The sequence below is a fragment of the Antedon bifida genome, chromosome 3 (assembly GCF_963402885.1).
Source record: "Antedon bifida chromosome 3, ecAntBifi1.1, whole genome shotgun sequence".
In the NCBI taxonomy this organism is placed as follows: Eukaryota; Metazoa; Echinodermata; class Crinoidea; order Comatulida; family Antedonidae; genus Antedon; species Antedon bifida.
This window is the reverse complement of record NC_136228.1, coordinates 381,813-407,434: the sequence shown is the minus strand read 5'-3', so window position 1 is coordinate 407,434 and position 25,622 is coordinate 381,813. Positions and strand designations below refer to the sequence as shown.

At 33.6% G+C, this 25,622-nt stretch overlaps 2 protein-coding genes across 5 annotated transcripts; both read right to left on the bottom strand.

Annotated features, from left to right (window-relative positions):
• Positions 1-673: 673 nt before the first annotated feature.
• Positions 674-15,445, bottom strand: LOC144838547 (alpha-1A adrenergic receptor-like). 4 transcript variants are annotated; one of them, XM_078693953.1, is made up of 3 exons: positions 15,214-15,445; positions 3,171-4,116; positions 674-2,208 (listed from the first exon to the last, which is right to left on the bottom strand). In XM_078693953.1, the coding sequence occupies exons 2-3, from the start codon at positions 4,072-4,074 to the stop codon at positions 1,478-1,480; spliced, it is 1,635 nt and encodes a 544-aa protein (XP_078550079.1). In that variant the 5' UTR covers positions 4,075-4,116; positions 15,214-15,445; the 3' UTR covers positions 674-1,477. The 4 variants fall into 4 exon arrangements, with proteins under 4 accessions (XP_078550079.1, XP_078550081.1, XP_078550082.1 ...); XM_078693955.1 differs by lacking the exon at positions 15,214-15,445 and adding an exon at positions 9,321-9,402; XM_078693956.1 differs by lacking the exon at positions 15,214-15,445 and adding an exon at positions 9,099-9,155.
• A 2,838-nt stretch (positions 15,446-18,283) lies between these two features.
• Positions 18,284-23,317, bottom strand: LOC144838550 (oxaloacetate tautomerase fahd2, mitochondrial-like). Its single transcript, XM_078693958.1, has 6 exons — positions 23,017-23,317; positions 22,439-22,715; positions 21,688-21,850; positions 20,512-20,620; positions 19,043-19,133; positions 18,284-18,835 (listed from the first exon to the last, which is right to left on the bottom strand). Exons 1-6 carry the CDS (start codon positions 23,271-23,273, stop codon positions 18,773-18,775), a joined length of 960 nt encoding a protein of 319 aa, XP_078550084.1. The 5' UTR covers positions 23,274-23,317; the 3' UTR covers positions 18,284-18,772.
• Between the last annotated feature and the right edge of the window lie 2,305 nt (positions 23,318-25,622).

Below are 25,622 nucleotides of genomic sequence, written 5' to 3'. Positions count from 1 at the left end.
CGCGTGCACGCGACTAAAAAGGCAATAAATACATATGGAGCAAGTCTACAACAGAGACTGCATCCATGCCGCCATTTTATACGGATATGCATTGACAGAGTGATCATGTTAATCAGTTTATGCCATAATAAATTAGAATAAAATGATTGTTTCAAGGAATTATTTTTTTTTTCAATTCAATTTATTTACAAAACAAACAATAACATATACATCACACATGCTAGACCCGGGAGACTAAAAAACAGAGAACTCAATCGCTTTTCGATGCGACGTCTCGGTCTACTATATAAAGTTATTCGACGGAAATCAATTTTGGCAGGCCGCTAATTTCCATGTTTTAATTTGACAAGTAAACACATGGCATGGTACACTCGCTCGGCCGACTTGGAAGCCGGTATATTATACGTGCATGAGCGATTTATCTCCGAAGAGCAAAAACAAAGGCCTAGTACTAGTAGTCAGTCAGCAGTCACTTCGACTATTTTATATAACATTGCATTTCAAACATACCGTATCGTTCCTTCTTCTACTTCGCTATTAACGGCTAAAAGGACGTCGTCTGCTGCTCACTGGTTCCTTTTCACGTTAACTAAGAAGCATACCGTATTGATTACGTAATATGTTAACGTTCTCATGATATGTAAAGAATTTGTGACGTAGTACTCTATAAATAAGCAACTGTATTTATTTCAAAATAAAACATTGCATTGTATAAACAGAGAGAGAAGAACAGAATTAAGCCATCTAGGCGAAAAGACATATTAATGTATTATGATGAATATGATACTTTAAATTTCGTTGAGGCACTCGTCCGAATTATCACTATACTAACCACTTCGGATGCAACGTGACGTAACTCAACTAGGTTGACCAATAATCACTTAAATTCAAATGATCCATCGTGTAATGATTGGTTAAATTACTTGCGTTGAGCTTAAGCGTGGTTCCCATTAGCGACGCAACGCAAGGACGTAACGCGCAACGTAATGATTTTACCAATCACAAGCGATGGATTATTCGAACAGTGGCGCTGCGTTGCGCGTATTTCATTGCGTTGCGCGTACATCTTTGCGTTGTGCGTACCTCTTTGCGATGCGTCCCTAGTGTGGGAAACACGCTTCGCTGTCGGCGTCACCATCTTTCGATCGTCAACGTCACACAATATACTTATCATATTATTATCTGTAATTAGCTGTCATTACTAACACCCTTGTCGTCAATAAAATAATAACATCATTATTGTCACCATCGGCGTTTACTATCGATGTCTTTCCTGTATCATCGTCACTGTCATCGTATCACTCCATTCTTCATTTTCATTACGTCATTCCTATGGAAATTTTTTTACGGTTTTCTTACGGTTTTTACTATTTCTTGCTTGGCAACATATCAATTAATAAATATATTTACAAATGTTTTATTGAATACAAATGTTTTCAACAGCAATTTCTAAAAGTGAATAATACTGGATGAATTATCAGACAAAGTAACTCCCTCTACGTGTGATCTTTGAGTCGTCTATAGTTTCGACAAATACGCTTATATGCGTAGATGGCGCACTCGGTCTTCGACCACATTGTTTCAAAGGTTTTGAAGATCTCGTCTGAAGAAAATGATTATAAATCCGTGTACTTTCCTCAAAAAATCGATCCATATTTTGTAAATTATTGATAAACGAACATTCATCATCATCATCATCGCTACAATCTATATTATCGCTTACAGAGGCATTACGTAATACTATGTTTTTGGAAAAATCTTCTAGAGTTGTATTTCTGGATTTATGGTGATCTTGCTCATCAGTTAGTGACCGGTCTATTTCTTGTTCAAGTATATCTTGTAGAATATTATTATCTCGTCGTTCGTCGATACCTCGTCGTCGCCTCGACATCTTTCGGCTGCTAGCAATTGGTTCTAACTGCACGTTATTGTTCATATTGTTGTTATGGTTACGACACTTTGCAGGAGATATAATGGGTGAATCGGTAGCGCTAACTGAAGTGTATCTATTAATGTTGCTAAGATAACGTAAGTCTCTTTGTTGCCTGCTGGCTTTACTACATCGACACGTCAGAAGTCTTCTAAACGCGTTACGGAACGCTTTATTCGAATAAGCGTATATGAAAGGATTTAAGAAACTGTTGCAATATCCAAGCCACACACACGTTTGGAACACAGTCACAGATACACATGACGCACAAATTTTACCTGAAGAAGAAAAAAAAAGTAATCATGCGATTAATAATGACAAAACGAGGTATTTTTTTTACCTAACACATTTAATAGTGTGCTTGTTACTTGTTTGGATATTGATTTATTTTATGATAGTTTAAATGTATTTAAGGGTAAAATTGTTAAATATCTATTTCCAATCTTTGTTTTTGTTATTGTTGCTTATTTCAATTTATTATTATACAGTAGTTTATTATGTTTAGGTTCAACCTGTTAGTGGCGGTTTCATCGCTGTTGGTTGTCAACTGAATAAAATAAATCAATAAAACAGTACTGTAGTAGTCAGATATAACCTGCACTTAGGAAGGTCTACACTATCAAAATAGTTTGCCAAAAAAGTGCGATGTGCCCTAATATGGTAGTGATATGCCCAAATACGGTAGTGATATGACGTCATGTCAATATATGGGCACATTTTTGTCCCATAAAGTTTGACAGTGTAGACAGAGCTTTTACTTTTTAGTAGTGTTACCCGAAAGCTCTGCAATGTCTTCCTGTCTGTTTTACTTTATCGTTTTGATTTAGCATTTTGCTTTGATTCACCGACATCATTGTCATTTTCCCCCAGTAATTTGACGTTTGATTTAATCAAGAATAACCTGTTAGTAGTACTGTACAGTATAGTATACTGACTTTTACGACAACCAAACTTCCTATTAAATCTCTATTGAGTATTATAATAATAAAGAATGATTATATTAACGCGCGCGTATAGACATTCCATTCACAGGACGCGGTCGATGACGCAATAAAATTGGATTATTTGTTTTTAAATTGACATAAGATATTGCACTTTAATGATGTTTGACATTACAAACTAATTATACAGCATTAACACAGATAAACTTTGAAACATTACTGTCAAACATTAATTGATATTTATACGTATTTAAAACTTGATTATTAAATACTGAAATAAAAAAAAAAATTATACTTACTAAAAGGAAAGACAAAGAAAAACGGGAACCAGCAAACTATAAAACCACCGATAACAAGTCCAAGCGTCTTTGCTGCCCTCTTTTGACGGTTAAACGTTGCAACTTTTTGAGAGAAACTTAACTTAGCTGCTGCCTTGTGATTGGCTGAAATACTGACATGAATCCTTAACGTAACGGTGTTAGCGCCCTCACTAGTAATCACTGAAGTTTTGTATCCAGCTTTGAGTCCCTCATTTTGAATAGCGACTTCGCGGTAAATCCGATAATATATTATAAGGACGATGACTAGCGGTATGTAAAATGAACAAGATGTTGAAAATAGGACATAGTCGACGGAATCTGACATAGGACATTGGTTAGGATCGTCTAGCGTTGGCCTCCAGCCAAACAAAGGCCCGCTTGCCACGGCGAATGAACACATCCAACTAATTCCAATCGTGAATAACGCTTTCTTTTTGGTCATTATTAAATGATGCTTCAACGGTATTGTTACACCAATGTATCGGTCTATACCAATACAACATAATCCATATATAGAAGCAGTACAACATAATACATCCGTGGCCGCCCATATTAAACAGAAGTTTTCACCAAACACCCATTGTCCCATTATTTGGTAACTTCCGGCGAAAGGTATGACAATTACGCCAAGGAGCAAGTCTGCAACAGCGAGGTTAACAATGAAATAACTAGTTACGGTTCGCAACGATTTATCTGTTGTAACAGCTAACAAAATCAGAATATTACCAATCACAATCAATAAATTTACTGATAACAACCCGACTATCTTGCAAATCATACCTGTGTCCACTTCATAAACGGTCGAATTTGGAGCGGTCGTCGAGTTCAGTGGCTCGACCATCATGACAGGAGGAAAAGAATTCCGAAGAAGGCGATTCGACATTTAAAAAAGTTAACACTATGACGTTGGTCGACCCGGACATTTCTGAAAAACAAGCAATTAAATTCCAATGTTTAATTCTTAGGATCCAATAAATTAATTAAATATTGCAACGACACACTCGTTAAAGTGCAATCATTTTAATGAGTTATTTGAACTATGAACTCCACCCCGGCCATAAAAAAGTTTAGATTTAAAATACTTTCTTTTGAATTTTGACGTCATACTAAATTCCTACTACAACTACACTGCTGTGGGGTTTCAGTCAAATAGTTGGTTCCCACAAGGACGAAAGTTGACCAATAACAAGCGACAGTTAGAATAATCCATTGCTTGTGATTGGTCAAATCATTTACGTTGCGTTTACGTCCTTGCGTTGCGTCATAGTGGGAACCAAGTATACCGTCGACGTGCTTGCGAAATTTAAAGAGTTCCTTCTCTGTTTGCTTTCGGCCAGCAGTAAAATAAATCATTTACTCATCGTAAACTTACATAATTTCGCTAGTTTGTTTGTCATGTGTGTTATTTTAAACCACGTCAGCTGTTAGAAAAACATCACTTGTAAATTCAGTTGGAATAGGGGCCTAAATACTTTTGATGGGTCGAAGATTACAGAAATAAACTCCTTTTTAGTTAAAATTTGTTAAAGTTGATAATAGTATAGCGATGGAACATCGTGTGGTTTGTTTTGTTATATTCTGCTTACCTTCACTACTGTTATTATGCTCAAACGACATAATAATTCTTCGAACGTTATCATATTTACAGGTGTTTTGAGGTTTGAAATATTAAAAGAAATACACATTTTAACGATTTTATCTCTCATGATAATGAGAAATGTAACCGGAAAGTTCCGATTGGATGTTACGCAGATGTAAAGTTACGCGCTTACGTCACTCGGTATATTTATAGTTCTACAACAGCGGTTCTCTGCTAGCGGAACGTTTGCGTAACAATTATTATAGTTTAACTTACAGCCATATATTGAAATTATGTTTATGAAATACAGACTAAATATTTAAAATTAGAATTGCCTTAATTGCCATTGTTGCAATAACGTCCCAAATGAGGCAAGAAAATGAGATAATTTGGTTATTATAACAGGGTTTAAATAGCCACAAGGTACACGTGATATTAACAATAATATATTCAAACTACTTACGAAGAATTACTTGAATCAGTTACTAACAACAATAATACCCAAAAGGATAAATACAATGATGAGAAATAGTAAACAACGTAGACAAGACTTTCAGTAGGCCTAGCTAACAACGTAGACAATGTTCAGTAGGCCTAGCTAACAACGTAGACAAGATTTTCAGTAGACCTAGCTAACTATCCTGATCATTTCTATAAACAAGGGTTTTTTTTCTCCTTTGTGGCGTTAACCACTATTTATTCATTTCATCTTCAACAGATTAATACAATTATTTCTAATAATACTAATAACTATTTCATTGTTATTCTCGCTTTTGCTTGGTTTATATATATATATATATATATATTTTACATTATGTGATTTTATCAATGTTACTGTTCCTAGAATCTGAACATTAATATTTCCTTTTTGTTATCCACCTTTTTTCATAATTTTCTAATATTTTTTGTTTGTTCTATAATTCTCAACAACTAAAATTGTAAACACTTAACTAATAAATGTACTGTAAAAGATACATTTACTAATGTTATATAATTATTTTCGGTATGTATTTTTTTGGATATATAATTCATTTATACCCTATATACAGACTATATACATTATTTTAAAATACGAATATAAACAAATAAACAAACAAGATTTATCGCAAATAGCTTGATTTCGCGATCATTGCACAATGCATGATGGGAAGGGTTTTGGAGCAAACGTCACGTCGCGTACGTACAAACACCAAATCGCGTACGTACGCGTCGTAACGTTTGCTCCCAAACTCTTCCCACCATGCGTCGCGCACGCTATTTGCGATAAACAACCTTATGCATGCGCGTAAATGACGTGAGTTATCCTGTTATGTTATGTCCTTAGTCTATTTTCACTTGTAGAGAACGCACGTATACAGTTGCCTTAAGTTCTGTCTACACTATCAAACTGTATGTGACAAAAAAAATGTGATGTGCCCATATATAGACATGATGATGTCATATCACTACCATATTTGGGCACATCGCACGCTATTCTGCGCTACAACGCGCTTTTTAATCAGAAACATTTCGTACCCAAAACAAAATATTGATTTTGTTTTTGTTTCTTTAAAATTCATTAAAAATGAAACTACAATAAGATATTTTAATGTTTATGAATTAACAGTGATTTAAAAAATACGCCAGAGGCTGTTTTATGGATCTTCATTTGATCGTTTATAGCACATTAATTCTGAATTTATTTTTATTTTTTATCCTGACTATTGTTATTCAGATCGTGATTTCCAATTTTCCAAATACAAAAATTGCACAACCAATCAGAACTCCAGGGGAATGTTCGTTTGCGCGTACGAATATATCCACCTACGCGCGAATTAAAAGCGTTGAATAATTGTTATTCAGATCATGTTTTCCAATTTTTCTGACTTTAGAAATGCGCAACCTATGAGAACTCCGGAGGAATGTTCGTTTCGCGCAAACATACCCATCAATGGATAACAGACTTTAGACCTATTCGCGCGAATTGAAATCGTTAAGATAACATACTTTAGGACCTCTTCAAAATATAAAGATGTGAAATGCTATATGTGGAATCATATATGTATTTAAATGGTACGCTGTTGGTGTGATGGAAATAAAGATACGATATCGATTACAGTGGCCTACATTCGAGTTCAGTTCAATTTATGTAATGGAAATCATGAACACAATTTACAATGAAGGTATTGTTATCTTTATAGATCAATTTTTTTTCCATTACAGTTCAAGCCAGTACAATACGACCTTGATTATATTTTTTTAATGGTTTCATTCATAACTACAAAATATAGTCGATACAAATTGTATATTGAATTTCCTTTTTTTAACGCGCCCTGAGCACTCTTGAGTGGTACGTTGTGGAACCTGTCTTAAAGCTCTCTGGTTCTCCAGATACAAGGCATTAACTATTTATTTGATTCATATTTTGTTAACATATTTTGAAATTTGCTTTATGTAAATAAATACATGAATGAATGTGCGCTACTATATAAATCCATATTATTTATTATTATTGTTAAAAAGTGGAAAATGATCGATGACCTTGTTTATCGATGACCTTGTTTATATTCAAACCGGTGAAAGTAATGTAACATTTTGCTAGCGTATGTATTTTGAGGTCAGATTCAGTTAACTAGCTTGATGTCATTAACGTATATTGGATGATGACAGTAAAATTAAATCTGATGGAATTGTTCCGCACTCCTCTCAATAAACTTGAATTCACAATTATGTTTTGTGGCTCGTATAGACGAATCATCCGACGCGAACATTAATGTGAATACGCTTTATTTAATCTTTGTAATTATATTGACACAAGATATTGCACATTAAGAAAATATCATGAATTATTGACACAACATTGATGCAATCATAACGCGAGGCGGATAATCTACGGAACATTAGCCGAACGTAGCGACACACATCTAACATTATTCTATCTTAGTCCAACTAGCCAGTGCGTTTCTAAAGCCTACGAAGGAATTATCAACACACTAACGACGAATCTGTTAACAAATTCAAATAATTGCATTCTTCTTTACAGATTAATTGCGTTGAAATTTCAAAGCAACTTTTCATCATCAACGGTGTCTGCTGTGGAATTAGCAATTACATCTCTATACATAACTGTACATGTGAGTGGCGTATATACAATTACGTCTTCGTAAGCTATAACCATAACATTGACAATAACGGGGCATTAACGTCTTATCTAGTTAAGTTAATTTTATTTTACAGTGCACTACCGTATCCTAGCAACTGAAATATAAACGTCACTCTTAAGTTTGGTTCTCACTAGGACTCAACGCAAGGATGTAGACGCAACGTAAGTGAGTTGACCAATCACAAGCGATGGATTATTCGAACAGTGGCTTAACTTGCGTTGCGTTTACGTACTTGCGTTCTAGTGGGAACCAAGCTTTAGTGTCGTCAGGCAGCAGAACTAGAAAATTAAATTCGACATACATAACTCATGCTGTGAATAAATTGATTTCTATGAAACAGGTCATTTTATCTATATTAACAATAATATCTAAATTCTATTACGAGGAGATTAAGAACAAACTTGTATCAAGTCATTTCTTTTTTTTCTCTGTGCTACTGTTTTTTTTTAAACATAATTAAAACATCCAGTTTGCTTGTACGCGCGCCTTTTCAGAGAAGAAAGTCGACTAGAAAGCTTTTCTCAAATACTCAAAGATCTTCTTAAGTATTTCAATTTATTCTCAGATTAATAATTATGTTTCAAGAGATCGAATAAACTGATTATAACGACTACGTAGGCGCAACGCATGGGTTCACATTACGTGTGGTGCGCTTACGTCATTGCGTTGCGTTTACGCCCTTGCGTTGTGTTTACATCATTGCGTTGCGTTTACGTCCTTGCGTTGCGTCTACGTCCTTGCGTTGCGTTCTAGTGAAAACAGAGCTAGCTTTAAGGTCCACAATGCGTTACTTCGATCAGCGATACTTCGTGTATTAGCTTTCAATTCATTGTTTTATAACCTATATTATTGTATAAGTTGTCGATAAATCCTTTTAACATATTTAGAAAGTAGGTTACTATCTTTAGAACATGATTAATGTAAATTTGATTTCCTGAAACATTGATACAATAAAGTGTGTCTAAGTGCCTAAAGCAAATACGTATGGCATATGTAGTATATAGCCGGTAAAAAATGTATACAAAATAATGTACTTACGATCAAACACCGCACGTAAAGAAACCAACTACGTTTAAGTAGGCCTAAAGGCTAATTTAAGTGAAACCATAGCATGTACCTTAATATCTTGAGTAGGTCTACCAAGTGTTCATCTTAGTGTTCACTTAAGCTTATATACACACTTACGAGCCGTGAGATGATGCCTCTGTGGACAGCAATATATACGTAATAATGGACCGTCCTAGTCAGGCGGGCTCAGTGCAGATACCAACATATGCTAGTGACCATTAACGATGCATTGCGTGGTTACTAGGTATATTTAGTGATTGCAGCAATTTATTTCAGTATCATTGTTTTTCACCGGCATGGAATGTTTATTAGTGACCCGTGTATAAATACGTTGCTTACTTTAATCATAGACATTCAACTCTATAAGTTGCTCCAAGTAGTTTTAGTTTCATGTTTTTCTTTGTAGATTTCCAAATAATTGTTTGTTGTTATAATAATAAAATAAGATTTTACATTCCAGAAATTCCAACGTAGATCAAAGGCGGTCACGTGAAATGTAAGAAAACAATACACTGTAAAGTTATAGTGTAAGTGTAGAGTTATAGTGTAAGTGTAGAGTTATAGTGTAAGTGTAGAGTTATAGTGTAAGTGTAGAGTTATAGTGTAAGTGTAGAGTTATAGTGTAAGTGTAGAGTTATAGTGTAAGTGTAGAGTTATAGTGTAAGTGTAGAGTTATAGTGTAAGTGTAGAGTTATAGTGTAAGTGTAGAGTTATAGTGTAAGTGTAGAGTTATAGTGTAAGTGTAGAGTTATAGTGTAAGTGTAGAGTTATAGTGTAAGTGTAGAGTTATAGTGTAAGTGTAGAGTTATAGTGTAAGTGTAGAGTTATAGTGTAAGTGTAGAGTTATAGTGTAAGTGTAAAGTTATAGTGTAAGTGTAAAGTTATAGTGTAAGTGTAGAGTTATAGTGTAAGTGTAGAGTTATAGTGTAAGTGTAAAGTTATAGTGTAAGTGTAAAGTTATAGTGTAAGTGTAAAGTTATAGTGTAAGTGTAGAGTTATAGTGTAAGTGTAGAGTTATAGTGTAAGTGTAAAGTTATAGTGTAAGTGTAGAGTTATAGTGTAAGTGTAGAGTTATAGTGTAAGTGTAGAGTTATAGTGTAAGTGTAGAGTTATAGTGTAAGTGTAAAGTTATAGTGTAAGTGTAAAGTTATAGTGTAAGTGTAGAGTTATAGTGTAAGTGTAAAGTTATAGTGTAAGTGTAGAGTTATAGTGTAAGTGTAGAGTTATAGTGTAAGTGTAGAGTTATAGTGTAAGTGTAAAGTTATAGTGTAAGTGTAAAGTTATAGTGTAAGTGTAGAGTTATAGTGTAAGTGTAAAGTTATAGTGTAAGTGTAGAGTTATAGTGTAAGTGTAAAGTTATAGTGTAAGTGTAGAGTTATAGTGTAAGTGTAGAGTTATAGTGTAAGTGTAAAGTTATAGTGTAAGTGTAAAGTTATAGTGTAAGTGTAGAGTTATAGTGTAAGTGTAAAGTTATAGTGTAAGTGTAGAGTTATAGTGTAAGTGTAAAGTTATAGTGTAAGTGTAGAGTTATAGTGTAAGTGTAGAGTTATAGTGTAAGTGTAGAGTTATAGTGTAAGTGTAGAGTTATAGTGTAAGTGTAGAGTTATAGTGTAAGTGTAGAGTTATAGTGTAAGTGTAGAGTTATAGTGTAAGTGTAGAGTTATAGTGTAAGTGTAGAGTTATAGTGTAAGTGTAGAGTTATAGTGTAAGTGTAGAGTTATAGTGTAAGTGTAGAGTTATAGTGTAAGTGTAGAGTTATAGTGTAAGTGTAGAGTTATAGTGTAAGTGTAGAGTTATAGTGTAAGTGTAGAGTTATAGTGTAAGTGTAGAGTTATAGTGTAAGTGTAGAGTTATAGTGTAAGTGTAGAGTTATAGTGTAAGTGTAGAGTTATAGTGTAAGTGTAAAGTTATAGTGTAAGTGTAGAGTTATAGTGTAAGTGTAGAGTTATAGTGTAAGTGTAGAGTTATAGTGTAAGTGTAGAGTTATAGTGTAAGTGTAGAGTTATAGTGTAAGTGTAGAGTTATAGTGTAAGTGTAGAGTTATAGTGTAAGTGTAGAGTTATAGTGTAAGTGTAAAGTTATAGTGTAAGTGTAGAGTTTAAAGTTTCAAGGAAGTTTAAAGTGCACAGACGCATTTTATGTACACTAAACCTACGGCTTATAGTCCTTTTCCGAGAAGACTCATTCTACCACAATAACCATGGAGAGCATTGAACCCTTTCCGATAATTATATCTATGACGGTTCCACGTTCTTAACCGTTCGGCCAATAACTTAAAATGTGTCCTATATTTAATATAATATTCTGAAAATACAACATAATGTATAAATTATTGTTACAAATTAAAATTTAAATCGTTATAATTTTCATATATGTAAATCATAAGAAAATTCAAATTTGAAATAATTGTCAGAAGTGATATGTGCAAATATGGTAGTGATATGACATCATCATGTCCAAGTATGGGCACATCACATTTTTTTTTACATAAAGTTTGATTGTGTAGACAGAGCTTCTGCTATTGACAAAACATTTTAACTTGTTGTTTGAACACACAGAATGGGTTTGCTACGTTTAAATCGACAGAAAACAAGGCATTATCGAACTTAAGTGCACAAGTTCAAACTGTTGTTGTTGACAAGTTGGAACATAGTCATGGAAATAAAGTTGAGTTGCTACCAGACTGTAGACTCAAGTTAACGCCAGTTACTAACAAAGCACAACGGATCACCCCCAACAATAACCTTGTAATAAAAATAGAAATATTCTTTGTTGTTGTTGATAAATGTGAACATAGCATGAGTCAGGTAAGTCCAACTAAACTCATCCCCTAACAATAGCCTTGTATTTAATAGATCTCGGAAATATTAAGGAAGAGACAAATAAATAGTTAGATTTTAATATTACGAAAACCATAACAATTATTTTCATTTTCTTTTGTTAAAAATTGTAAAACGCATAGTCACGGTTCATAGTTGCCAATAGAACAACACAACGTCAGAATAAAAGGCAAAGGAGTCGGGTATTTACCCTTTTAAAATTAACCAACCTCTACAAACATTTTAAAACAGAGAATGATCGTCTAACTGTACATCGTTTAACTGTATATCGTTTAACTGTACATCGTTTACATATCGAGATCACTTCATATATACTCTATTTTAATTATACAAACGTTGATAGTTAATTAAGATATTTTCTAGAAATTGAAACGTGAAATACAAACACAATCATAAATGTTTGAATTGCTTCAGGTTTCAGTGAATACGATATTTAATATTGTTTGATACAACAGCAACCATGACACCTTGTGGCATACTTGTCATGTAGTTAAATTAACGTACTATATCATAAAATCAATATTGAGATTTTAGTACACCATAGAATGCATTTAGAAGCTAGTTTACGAGTATAAGGAACACAGCAGCCATAATGAAGCAGTTTCAACTATGAGCCCTGCTGGGGTATCTCACGCTTCCTTCCCTCATGCACATAGGCACATTTTGTAATAAACTAATAAAGCTTAAGCTCTGTCTACACTATCCAACTTTATGTGACAAAAAAATGTAATGTGCTTATAAGGTGATACAACAGATTCATTCGATCAACATAGGCAGTTATATTCATAAAGCCTTGTCTACACTATCAAACTTTATTTGACAAAAGAAATTTGATGTGCCCATATATGGACATGATGATGTCATATCACTACCATATTTAAGCATATCACTACCATATATTGGCATATCATTACCATATATTTTGTCAAACTAGTTTGATAGTGTAGACAGAGCTTAAGATTGAAAACTGTTTTACGATGACAAATTAGTAATAATTATCTTCACCTTGTTATAAATATTTATTCATTTGTTTCATTTAATACAGCAAAACAAACTACATCATGAGTGGACAGCAATTTGAATATAAAGCTTGACCCATTGGACGCAACGCATATAATTGACCAATCACGACACGATGGATCACAACTGTCAAGTGATTGGTCAACTCACTTGCGCGTAATTCATTGCGTTACGTCCAATGGAGTCAAGCTTAAGAAGAAACATCAGTGCAATCCACCATCATTCATTGTCACCCTCCTACATTGGTTCAAGACCCATCATTGCAAATCGGTAGGCCTACCCTTCTCATATTCTGACGAGTGAGCGGTAACGAAAGTTATAAACAATGCTTAATGTTATTTCACATAATTTATTATGAAGGAAATTTTAATGTTGGCATTTATGGCATTCATAAAAAACCGACAATAAGTCCCAGGAGCCCAAATGCGACCTGCAAATGTGACTTCACAATGTTCAGTGAATATAGGCCTACTAGGTACATTATAGGCCTACGTAAGCTCTGTCTACACTATCACACTTTATGTTAAAAAAAAGTCTGATGTACCCAAATATGGTAGTGATATGTTTAAATATGGTAGTGATATGACATCATCATGTCCATATATAGGCACATCACATTTTTTTGTCACACAAAGTTCGATAGTGTAGGCTTTATGAATAATATAACTACCATGTTGATCGAAGGAATCTGTTGTATCACCGTAGTCTATTGTATACCATTATTTATCTGTTGTAAATCACACACCAGAACATTTTCACACCACTGTGACTAAGTAGGCCTATTCAACGAGCAACCAGCTAAGTCAGTGCCATCATAATGAACACGCACAACCAAGTCAGTAGTGCCATCATAATGATCACGCACAACCAAGTCAGTGCCATCATAATAAGCACTCACAAACGAAAATGAAGAAATAACCAACCAATTAGAAATATTCTTGTCAACGCCTATCAAAATATTCTATCAAGATTCTATCAATTGATATTTCGACGTTCAATAACGATTAATAATAATAAATGCGAATCATTTTAATCTAAAATAATACGGTGATGATATTATGTGTTTTTGTTTCGTCACTTTTGATCGATTGATTGATTTGCAATTACAAATGTCATTCCATAGCATATATGTTACAATTTGTATAAAACATGGAAATACAGTAGGCCTACACTAATACAAAATATGACTGCATTCAATATTCGGGCAGAGAATGAAACGCTCCGAAAACCTGTATTCATAGACCATGAACCCAACCATTAACATGCGTAACACATGGGCGGCTGTATTACGAATTTGCCTATGATACTGGCGAAATATTGCCATAATGTGTGGAGATACAGCATTGATAATCGGGTCATTAGACATGTGAAATTCATACACAATTTTAAATGTTCTTGTAGAGGGCAGAGCTACAGGCTGAATTGTGCCTATGACCAAAATAAGCATTTCGAAATAAAAATATTTCAAAGTTCAGATTAAAGCAAATTAAATGATAGACGGAGGCGGAGAGATGATTTACAATTGGTTTTCTTAATCTTCGATCGACATTTGCGTTTGGTATGTGATTTTGTTGGGATGATGGTGTAGGTTACAATATTAATTGGGTGTTCCTGTCGTATCAGTGCTTTAATTACATTCCTGTATGTCTTTGACATGAGCCGACTACATCTTATTTAAAATACGAATACATAGTTTTATATCATTCCCCTCCCCCGGTCCTGAACTCAATTATCAGAAAATGTTGCGCATACGCACCACGTGACCGATTTATTTTGCAAAACACGCAACACGCGTATCACGAAAACCGCGAATCACGCAAACCCCATAGTCGATTACTTTTACGAGAAACGCGTATTAGCGTCAACTAGTAGACCTACAAAATCACCCGTCATCGGGATTGCAAAGTGTTGTTTTCTTAAAGAAAGACAAATAATACCCTTAAATTAACAGTGTCTATTTACTTATTTGAATTTCACACTTAATTACCTTGTTCAATCAAAGACCACAAGGATACCTCGAAAGAAGTGGTTAAACCTAAGTGACGTTACGGGTACAGGCCTATATGGTAACAGTAGTGCCATTTACACAATTCAATATGAAAACACATATAGGCCTAACCTTGAGGAATAGTTCGTTATCATCTTTATAAATCATACTACTTTAATATCAGATCATCAAGCAGGTTACGTAGGCCTAAGCAAAACCTACAACATTTAAACTTTATACACATTGAGAACCCAAGAACATAGGTAGGCCACTGTCTGAGACCTACTAACCATGGGGTACAGACACACAGACAGATACAGTAAGTCAATTTCTATCCTAACCAACCGAAAGATGTTTCTAAAATGATATTAATAAAGATAATTACCTGTTCATTAAGTACGTCTTTCAATCGACAGGACATAGTCCAAGTCTACCTATCGACGTATTTGTAGGTAGGCTGTTTATGACCGTGGGTAAATGTTCAAATGAATCAGATCGCAGCGGATACTGATCGATTGTTGATCTTTGTAAAAAGCAGCAATCCTCAAAAGAGCAAAGCGAATCAATGGGAAAGAAAAGAACAAACTATATCACGTGAAAACAAACAAAACAAAACAGTAACGCCCTCACGGACCGGCGCCGCATTTGTGAATCTTTTGCTGGTCTGCTCTCTGCATGCATGCGGCTCAAGACCGGTAATGACGTAATCGAAAGAAGAGGAGAAATAAAATGGAGTACATTATTGTTACGGTGCAATCATTTGATACGGATATATAAAAGGGAATACCAACTATGAAATACGAGAAAATTGATAAGATAGACTAATTAACCATGATAAATGTCATTAAATAAATTAATCTGGTTCAGAGTTAATTAACAAAACGTCACTAAAAGTATTTATACCAATTGTGTATATTTTTTGGTTCAACAAAAAAGTAATAATTTTCCAGTGAAAGATAAATTTTATTGCGTTCTATGTCTCTAATAATATCCGATAGTAAAATTACGGAGTTAGAAAATTAATAACAAAATGAATTGGTATAAAACATAGACACATTCAATTCTAGCAGTATCGGAATGACACTTTCAAAACAAGTATATTTACATAAATACAGCACTACTAAATACTATCATAATTGTACACGTGATTTCCTGGCCCGTAACATCTCAATATCAGTTACGGCAAACCTTCGGTCAAGTACTTGCTCATACAGTGTTAGATAATTCCACACTTTATAAAATAGTAATTACGGAGTTAATGATCATATTAATGACCTATCCAAATCATGCAGACAGCTGTTGATACAATGTTTATCTGCCATTTTTGCGGATGAAATGATCATCAGTGATATTATGATACTGATTTTTTGCTTTGTGCCGTACTTAAATGTTTTATGCTTTGAATTTTTATACCATTTTAACTATAGATAATGGTTATAATATTCTTGTACATTATACTGTTATTAATATTGATTGATAATCGAATGTGTACAGCCCAACTCAGACAGCGACGTGTCCCGACGACTCATCTCGTCGGGAGAAAATTAAACATGTTTAACTTAAAACTACGCCTGACGCTTACGAAAGACGTTTCGTAGAGCCTCGTCGTACGACGCTGTCTGAGTTGGGCTTTATGATAATGACGATGAAGAAGAATGTAATGAACGATAATGATAATTAGGAAAATGATGATAATGACCAACCATGATTTGAAGGAAGTATACCGGTAATGGATAATGCGTAATGATTATGACGTATAAAGACATGATTTGAGGAATATAAAGCGATGATACCGAAACATGAAAGGCAACAAACACAATTTTTATTATTGCTATCATTAATAAATTAATTACTGGTATTATTTAATTGTTGTTATGGCCATTCTACAGATTATTATAATATTTATCACTTGTTTTCGACCGTTTCCAATTTTTATTTTTTACAAAAAATGAGTAAGGACAATGACATCATAGAACACAATGCATTAACGAAATGACAATGATTACTAGCAATGTACAAGTTGTTTTTGTGATAATATAAAAGTCATTAATTTAGAAATTGTCAAAAACAACTTAGTTGAAAGAGAAATGAAATGATCAGGTCTACATAGTTCGAAACAGATTCTGATATATTCAGATGGACAACACAGCAACTTCTTTCCGTCATCGCTATTACCGGTAAACTAAGTATTAACTTAAGCATCGTCTTAGCAGATCATTTGAAAAGTGTAGTAAAATCTATTTATATCGTTAGCAAAGCTATTGCTATGAAACGCCGATAAACTTTTGATGAGCATGGTGCTGCAGGATAGTGAAATAAAGCCAATTTACTCGTTGACGCCCCATATATACCTCTATACAACCATTATCTATGTTTATATTAAATCGATGTGGAAACCAATAAATTTAACACAACAAATTATGTTATGTCGTAAATATTTGACCGTGGGCAGTAATGGCGTGTATCAAAGGTCACGAGGTATATTTACCATTTCATGATAATAATTGTAATAAATTACTTGATTTCATAAAATCTATTAACAAAAAAAAAGATAAAAGTGTAAGGTAATGCGGTTTAGGTATACGTAAAAAGAAAATTTTACTATGCACGGCTGTAGAGAGCGGTTAAAAACAGACGAGCCAAAGATTCTTTAAATATAATTATTAATATAAAATATGACGATCTCTGCTGTGGAGTTAGTGTTAACTCTTCCCTGGTTAGGGTGGGTGGTAAAAATTGAAAATGTCAGACGAGGGGAGCTTACCGGACATCTCTTTTTATTTGGTTATTTATTTATTTATTTAAAAAAAAATTCATAGGCATCCAACAGCGGGCACAAACTCACCAATTACAGGATGGGTAAACTATTTTATAATTTATGGTGCTTATAAACCAAGTCTTATTTAGAGAGTGGAGTTGAAAGAGTCGTGACACTACTAACTGGCACTAGGTCAGGATTGAACCACGGACCTTGGGATTGGAAGGTAAGCACATTAACCACCAAGCTACAGCTCCACTACATCTGTGTTGACATTAGCATGGAGATCAACGGCTGGTAGTACAATACACTAACATGTCTAAAAATCAATAAAAGTTTACTTTTTTGGCAAATATTCTACAAGACATTTAACAAGTCATTGGTTTTTACTTGGATTATGATTTATAGCGACATTTATCCTTAGAATGGGTACTTTAAAATGACCATGTTTAGTGGGATTAGCAAAGGGATTTGATAGATGGATCAGAAGATTAATTTATTACGATAAATCCAACGATAATTGTTAGGCCTATATGAATTTACTGTGAAAAATGCAGTTCATTGAAAACTTTCGTTTTCTAAAAAAAGTAAAGGTTGATGTCCGCAATCTTGAAATTTTGTTTTTACGTTTATTTTCTAAAACAACCTCTATTACACACTTCATTGTGCAATAAATAGCAACAAATGGTTTATACAATTATTTTAAATTATGATTTATTTCTCCATTACATAATTTATTATACAAGTTACTTGTTTTTGTTAAACTCTTTTAGAGAATGGCAGTGTTCATAGTTATGTGCATATCATTTCTCTTTTATATCGTTACAGTGTTTAAAATATTCTTTTTTAACCAAAATGTAAACAATTTATTTTAAAAATGAATACAAAATAAATACAGTATTCAATAATTATAGTATAGCATAGTTTACCATCATCTTCATTTTATCGTATTACAAATTCCAGTACATCAACCTTTTTTCCATATGACTTATAAAAATATGCATAATATTTCTTTTTTATATCGTTAAAACAATGTTTAACATACCATATTACTTTATAAGTAAACCAAAATTTAAACAATTTATTTAAAAAATTAATAAAAAATAAAGACATAAATTATTCAATTATAATAACACATTTATAGAAGTTTACCACCATCTTCATTTTATAGTATTAAAAATTTACATTAAACAACTTTGTTTGTGATTGTACCAATTTCATCAATTTCACATTCAACAACATCTCCTCTCTGAAAAATATGAAAACAAATCAAAATAAATTCTAAACAGTTTATAATTGAAACTGATTCGGAATTTTTAATTTATAACCCAAGTCAATAATTCATTTCTCGCTTTCCTGAACCAATCAGGTTATTTTTAAAATGTACATAACAGTATTATGACTAATAATACATGCACAGAGATAATTATGAATCAAGTAATTAAAGAGTACTTACCTTGAGAAATATCGGGTTCGGTTTCCTGAAGACGCCAACTCCAGGTGGTGTGCCTGTTAAAATCAAATCACCTGCCTGTAATGTCATAAACCTGCCACATAAGAAAAATAGATATAAAAATACTATAAAATAAAATATTTTTTTTCACAATACATAAAATACAGTAACTAAAGGGGACAAATTCAGAACATATGTCCCCTTAATAAAAGAGTGTCCCCTTAATAAAAGAGTGTCACCTGAGTAGGGGTTGGGTTAAAACATATGTCCCCTTAATAAAAGAGTGTCCCCTGAGGAGGGGTTGGGTTAAAACATATATTTACCCTATTTGTTTCTGACTATCTGAATTTACACACATGGCCATCTGATTAATGTCTTTAAAGCCACGTTCCTTACGTTTTTTCGATCTAATTTAAGGTCACAAACTGCATTTTAAGTAAAATTAAATACTATATGGGCCGATTGTGATTATTTTGTGTCGTCAATAAACCGTAAAAATGTGAAATATAAGTCTATTTAATTAATTTAAGCGCTGTAAATACTAGCATGCATTGTGCTTGGATTGATATTTTTGTTTTTCTTCTGTGATTCACCAACTTTTGATCGATCGTTAAGGCCAAAAATGGAAGAATCGTAGCTTTTCAGCAAAAATACAAGGTTTTCTCCAATTTGTATCAACGGATTCTGCCAAAAACAGAAAGATGACATCAAAGCAAGCATAGATGATTTAAACTAATACTGAGTTACGTCGTCCCTGATTCATCCAACCTTCACTTTGACAAAACCCATATAGGACTAATTAAGATATGTCATAACTTATATTTAAAGTTCATCCCTTGGATAAACATCTAAATGTAAACATCCTAATGTCATTATATCAACACTCTGGGGCAACATTATCCTCTTTTCAAAACCCACTGTATAAATAAATTAAACATTCTTTGATGGTACAGTGCTCAGTGACATGACAGTTTCTCTCTTAATGCTAACTAAGCCTACTCAACAGGAAAATTGTGTAATTGCAATATTTAGTTCAATGAAATATTTCATGTGAGTTACTTTGAAGTGAATAATGTAAACATTAACTCGCAAAGGATTGTATTGGCTTACAATACTTTAATGGCAATACCATTTCAACCTTTTAGTGAAGATATAGTGAGGAAACAAAATGGGTTTGCCTTTCTGACTAGGAACTTAGTGTGGTGGTAGTACTTAGTACATTATTATGGGAACAGGGAGCCCGTTCAGACTTTAGAATTTACACATGCAATGGTCGCGTGCCACAATAAGGAGCAATTTGACCTTACTAGAGTAAAAAGATGCATGACCCTTGCTGGTTAAATTATTTTAGTTTACTTGTGTAAATTATTTTAGTTTACTTGTGTAAATTATTTGTAGTCGGAACAGTTCGTCTGGTTAGTCCCAAGACTAATTAAGTCTGAACACAGTTTTAGTGTGGTGGTAGTACTTACTGTGAAATATATGCCACAATTGCATCAGTTTTAAAAACTAGTTGAGTTGTATTACTGTCCTGCATCGTCTCTTTGTTCACTCTGCATCTTATTCCCAGATTATGTGGATCTAAGTAAACAAACATTTAAATATAGAATCAAGAATCTATGTGGGGACAAAGAAGTAAGTACTGCACAGAGTTGCTACTATGTTAATAGTTAGAATCTATGTGGGGACAAACAAGTATGTACTACACAGAGTTGATACTACAGTATATTAATAGTTAGAATCTATGTGAGACAAACAAGTATGTACTACACAGAGTTGCTACTATGTTAATAGTTAGAATCTATGTGAGACAAACAAGTATGTACTACACAGAGTTGCTACTATGTTAATAGTTAGAATCTATGTGGGGACAAACAAGTATGTACTACACAGAGTTGCTACTATGTTAATAGTTAGAATCTATGTGAGACAAACAAGTATGTACTACACAGAGTTGCTACTATGTTAATAGTTAGAATCTATGTGAGACAAACAAGTATGTACTACACAGAGTTGCTACTATGTTAATAGTTAGAATCTATGTGGGGACAAACAAGTATGTACTACACAGAGTTGATACTACAGTATATTAATAGTTAGAATCTATGTGAGACAAACAAGTATGTACTACACAGAGTTGCTACTATGTTAATAGTTAGAATCTATGTGGGGACAAACAAGTATGTACTACACAGAGTTGCTACTATGTTAATAGTTAGAATCTATGTGGGGACAAACAAGTATGTACTACACAGAGTTGATACTACAGTATATTAATAGTTAGAATCTATGTGGGGACAAACAAGTATGTACTACACAGAGTTGCTACTATGTTAATAGTTAGAATCTATGTGGGGACAAACAAGTATGTACTACACAGAGTTGCTACTTGAATACTTAGAATACTTGGCTACCGATCCCAGGGTACAAATCCTGTAATATGTCAGGTGTCTCATGACAAAGAACTCCACTCCCAAAGACATTTTTTTTTGTTTAAAACTTAGGATACGGAATGAATTTTTTTTTTTTTGGAAATTTATAGAAAAAAATCTAGGAATTTTATCTAGAGCACTTCCTTGTGCACATAAGTCAAAAGCATAATTTTCTGAATTTAATTTACTAGTTATTGTGAAATGTTGTTTAGATACCTGATATGCTATCTTTAGTTACAATAGCAGGTCCAAGTGGACAAAATGTATCCATAGCTTTGCCTAACAACCATTGTTTTCCATTGCGTTTCATCTGCCAGTCTCTAGCACTGACATCATGTGCTACAGTGTAGCCAAACACATAGTCCATTGCATCACACTCCTGTAAATAAAAAACAATAAAAATCTACAAATGTAAAAGCTGGTCCTCTATCAAACTAAACATCAAAGCACTAGAAGTAAAATACACAACAAAACCATTAATGCAGTAGGTCTACATTCAACTTGTTTGGATAAAGAAGGGATGAGATATGGCGTCAAAAAAGCCTACAGATGTACTGTCCTCCAAAACCATGAACAATAAAAAAACAACTTTGAATAGGCCATTTCACAGTTTTAATAAAGTTAATCACTTCTGTAGAAAAAAATTTAAAAAATAATGTTTTCACTTGTAAATAAACAGTTAACAACTTTTTGCTTTAAATCACAGTTTTTTTAGGTAAATAATTTTTTTTAAATCCAAATTTTGTTCAAAGTGAATAACTATTATGTGACATTAAAATGGCATATTCATCGAAAACATAACATTAACAACAAATTATTTTTTCAGGGGGACAATATATTATCTTTAGCTAATGACCATTACATCTATTTTAATTTTCGTCATAGAGGTCATGTATTAATTTAAACTATGATAGTAACTTTTATTTTATAAATAAAATTGATTAGTTGATTTTAGCGTACTATTCACCTTAACATTTTTACAGCTTTTGCCTATAATGATTACTAACTCAACTTCCCAGTCAAGTTCTTTAGTGATATCAGGATAAATGATATTATCTGTAGGCCCAACGATGCAGTTAGCAAACTTGTTGAAGATTACTGGTTCAGTTGGAACTGGTTGGTTCTGCTCAGCACAGTGGTCCACGTAATTCATACCAACGCATAGAACCTTCTCTGGATTTGTGATTGGTGCTAAAAGATGAACGCTGCTCCGCTTGACTACATCCTGGCCTGATGATATTATGCTATATAAATAAAATAAAAATATGAATTATTAGAATTTTGAGGCTAGTTAGTACAGTATTTTAATAGTGCAACTATTCATAAAAAAAAAAAACTGCACAGCTTATTTTTATAATAGCATGTAAATTGTTCAGTGTGGATTGTCACACTGCCAAAAATAAGTAGTATTAAATGCTGTTGGGTCCAGACTGGTTATATATAATTACAACAATGTCATGTGTCTTTAAATGTTTGATTTGATTTAATAAACATAATATTATCTAATACTAAATTTGTCCACAAAAAAATGTACTAGGCCTATACCTTTTAGCTATATCTAAATTATGTTGGCCACCCTTAATAAACTGCACCATATTCCCACACTGCAGCTTCCCACTTGCCAGTAAGTCAACCACATCGCCTCCATTCTCCAATTCAACCCCTACGCTTTCCTTTCCATTATCTGATGCAAATTGAATAAATCTCATTTTCTCATGAAATTGCCGTGTCTGAAATGAAACACACTGAACGTTTGGCCTGCACACAACCCTTACTGATTGTTTTATCAGCAGTGAAAACATCAGATTTTTGGGACAAAAACAGTTGCCTCGCCGACGAGGTATATTCAGAGCGTCATTCTGACGACTCGAGCATTCTCTACTTCTCTACGGAGCGCCATTTATGCCTTTATTAACTTCAATAATAGAAATAGTACTACGGTAACTGCTCAAGTGGACCCAATTTAGCACCAGGGTAGCACAGTGATATAAAATAGAAATAAAAGTCACTACTTTTAATATCGTTTCGTATATACCCATATCACAAACTGACAAACAGAAACATCTTGGCATTCACATTGATTCAAATTTATCTTTTTCTTTTCATGTAAATAAACTCCGTTCCAAACTGGGCTTTTCCATCTCCATCTTATCGCGTGCTCGGTCATTTAATTAATAAACTCACATCCATACTCCTCTATAACACTATAATCCTCCCACACATTGACTATTGATGTAGTGTTTGAGGAATCAGATCGAATATTGACCGAATACAGACCATTCAAAATAGAGCACTTCGCATTATCCTTAAACCTCATCCTCTCACACCACGAACTAACATTTACAACACCTTATCTTCATACAGTCCAAGATCGCATGCATCTACAACCGGGCTGCCTTGCCTACAGGTCTGTAAATGGTCTTGCTCCGGAATACCTTGCCCTGCGTCTTGCCAGAATTCCAAATCATCGATGTACCCGAAGTGTAAGTGAGAGGAAATTTGTCGTCCCTTGCCCTAAAACTGAAACTTTTAAGAACAGCTTCATCATCTATAGAGCACAACATACCTGAATTTTCTACCCACCAAACTAAGAAATGCGGTAACAATAAACAATTTTAAGTCTGCTCTAAAAAAATATTTAATCCCAAAAGAAAAAACTCAACGTTTTGTATAGTATTGTAGGCTATATTTTTGTATTTAAGTACATATATTATATATTTAAATTGTTTGAACATAGTTCATCCGTTTTTTCATATATGTTTTTGACTGTCTGCATATGCTGTTTAGGGTCACTCTCACAAAATAAGGTTTAATAAAAAAATAAAATAGAAATAAAGTCACAAAATTTTAATATCTTTTCGTATGTTAATACAATGTGCTCAAGTGGACCCAATTTGGCCCCAGTAGAGCACAGTGATATAAAATAGAAATAAAGTCACTCAATTTTAATATCTTTTCGTATAAAACACTGTGCTCAAGTGGACCCAATTTGGTACCAGGGGAGCAGTGATATAAAATAGAAATAAAGTCACTCAAGTTTCAATCTTTTCGTATGTTAATACACTGTGATCAAGTGGACCCAATTTGGCGCCAGTAGATTTTTGTTAATGGAAAATAATAAATATTGTTTTTCTTTTATTTTGAAAGAGAGATATTTTGAGGATTGTAAATGTCAAGTGGAACTTTTTTTAAATCAGAAACAAAGTTGCATGGCATTATTTTCCATTAAATAGACTGCCATAAAACCTCGAAAAGAAGCCCATGTGCTCCTTCATTTTTAGTACTCTTGGGTGGGCTTCTTTTCCACATGGAGTTCTTTTCGAGATTACTTTTGCAAACTAAACGAGGGGAACTGCTAACTTCCCGCCCGGAAAATATTTTATTTACATGATTTGAAAAATCTTCTAATGTAAATAATTAACAGCATCAAAATTTAACAGTGTGGCGTGTTGACCGCGAATGACTAACATACCATCTTTACCATAATACACCTGCACAGACTCCAATACATACTACATACCAAACTGTTTAAAATAGAGCTACAAGGTACCCGAAAATGACATCTATTATGTTTTCAAACAACATGCATAAGAATCTTCAGTACCCCGCCATGCTTGGGGCTGAGCAAAGACCGTTTTTGAAAAAAAAAAGAGCTGTATACAGTAGGTTCCCGCCCGAAAAAATGGCGTTACATTATTTGAATAAAACAAACTATATAAGACTCACCAGGACAATATATGAGCTTGTCCCCGGAAAGTGCAACTATTCATTGAAATATAGAATTAAATATTAAGTATCCAGTACTAGCCCATCCATGGTTGGGGCAGAGCAATGAAAATAGAGCCCAGAAATGCACTTACTTATACGTATTATTATACATAGTCACCTATGATAATTATGATAATGTTAAAATTTCAACTATCCAGATGCGACTTCAACATTTTAGGTGGGGTTTTCTACTTTAAAAACTCGACTTCGTATATGCCTATGGCCTAGCCCGGCGGCGGAATTAGTCTAAGCTTCGAAATTGGTCTGGAAATCGGCATCTTTGCAAATGTTCTATATTTGATCTTATTTCACTCTCCATTAACCCTATGCAAAAACCATCGGAGACTATCTGTTTAAAACATGTTTATTCTGGGACGGTGCGG

Excerpts from the sequence above, each read along its gene's own strand:
- LOC144838547 (XM_078693953.1), bottom strand. The coding sequence starts at position 4,074 with ATGTCGAATCGCCTTCTTCGGAATTCTTTTCCTCCTGTCATGATGGTC. Across the intron at positions 2,209-3,170 it reads TTTCTTTGTCTTTCCTTTTA|GTAAAATTTGTGCGTCATGT; the intron begins GTAAGTATAATT and ends TTTCTTCTTCAG.
- LOC144838550 (XM_078693958.1), bottom strand. The coding sequence starts at position 23,273 with ATGTTTTCACTGCTGATAAAACAATCAGTAAGGGTTGTGTGCAGGCCA. Across the intron at positions 22,716-23,016 it reads AATTTAGATATAGCTAAAAG|CATAATATCATCAGGCCAGG; the intron begins GTATAGGCCTAG and ends TTATTTATATAG. Across the intron at positions 19,134-20,511 it reads ATTGTGGCATATATTTCACA|GTTTATGACATTACAGGCAG; the intron begins GTAAGTACTACC and ends CTTATGTGGCAG.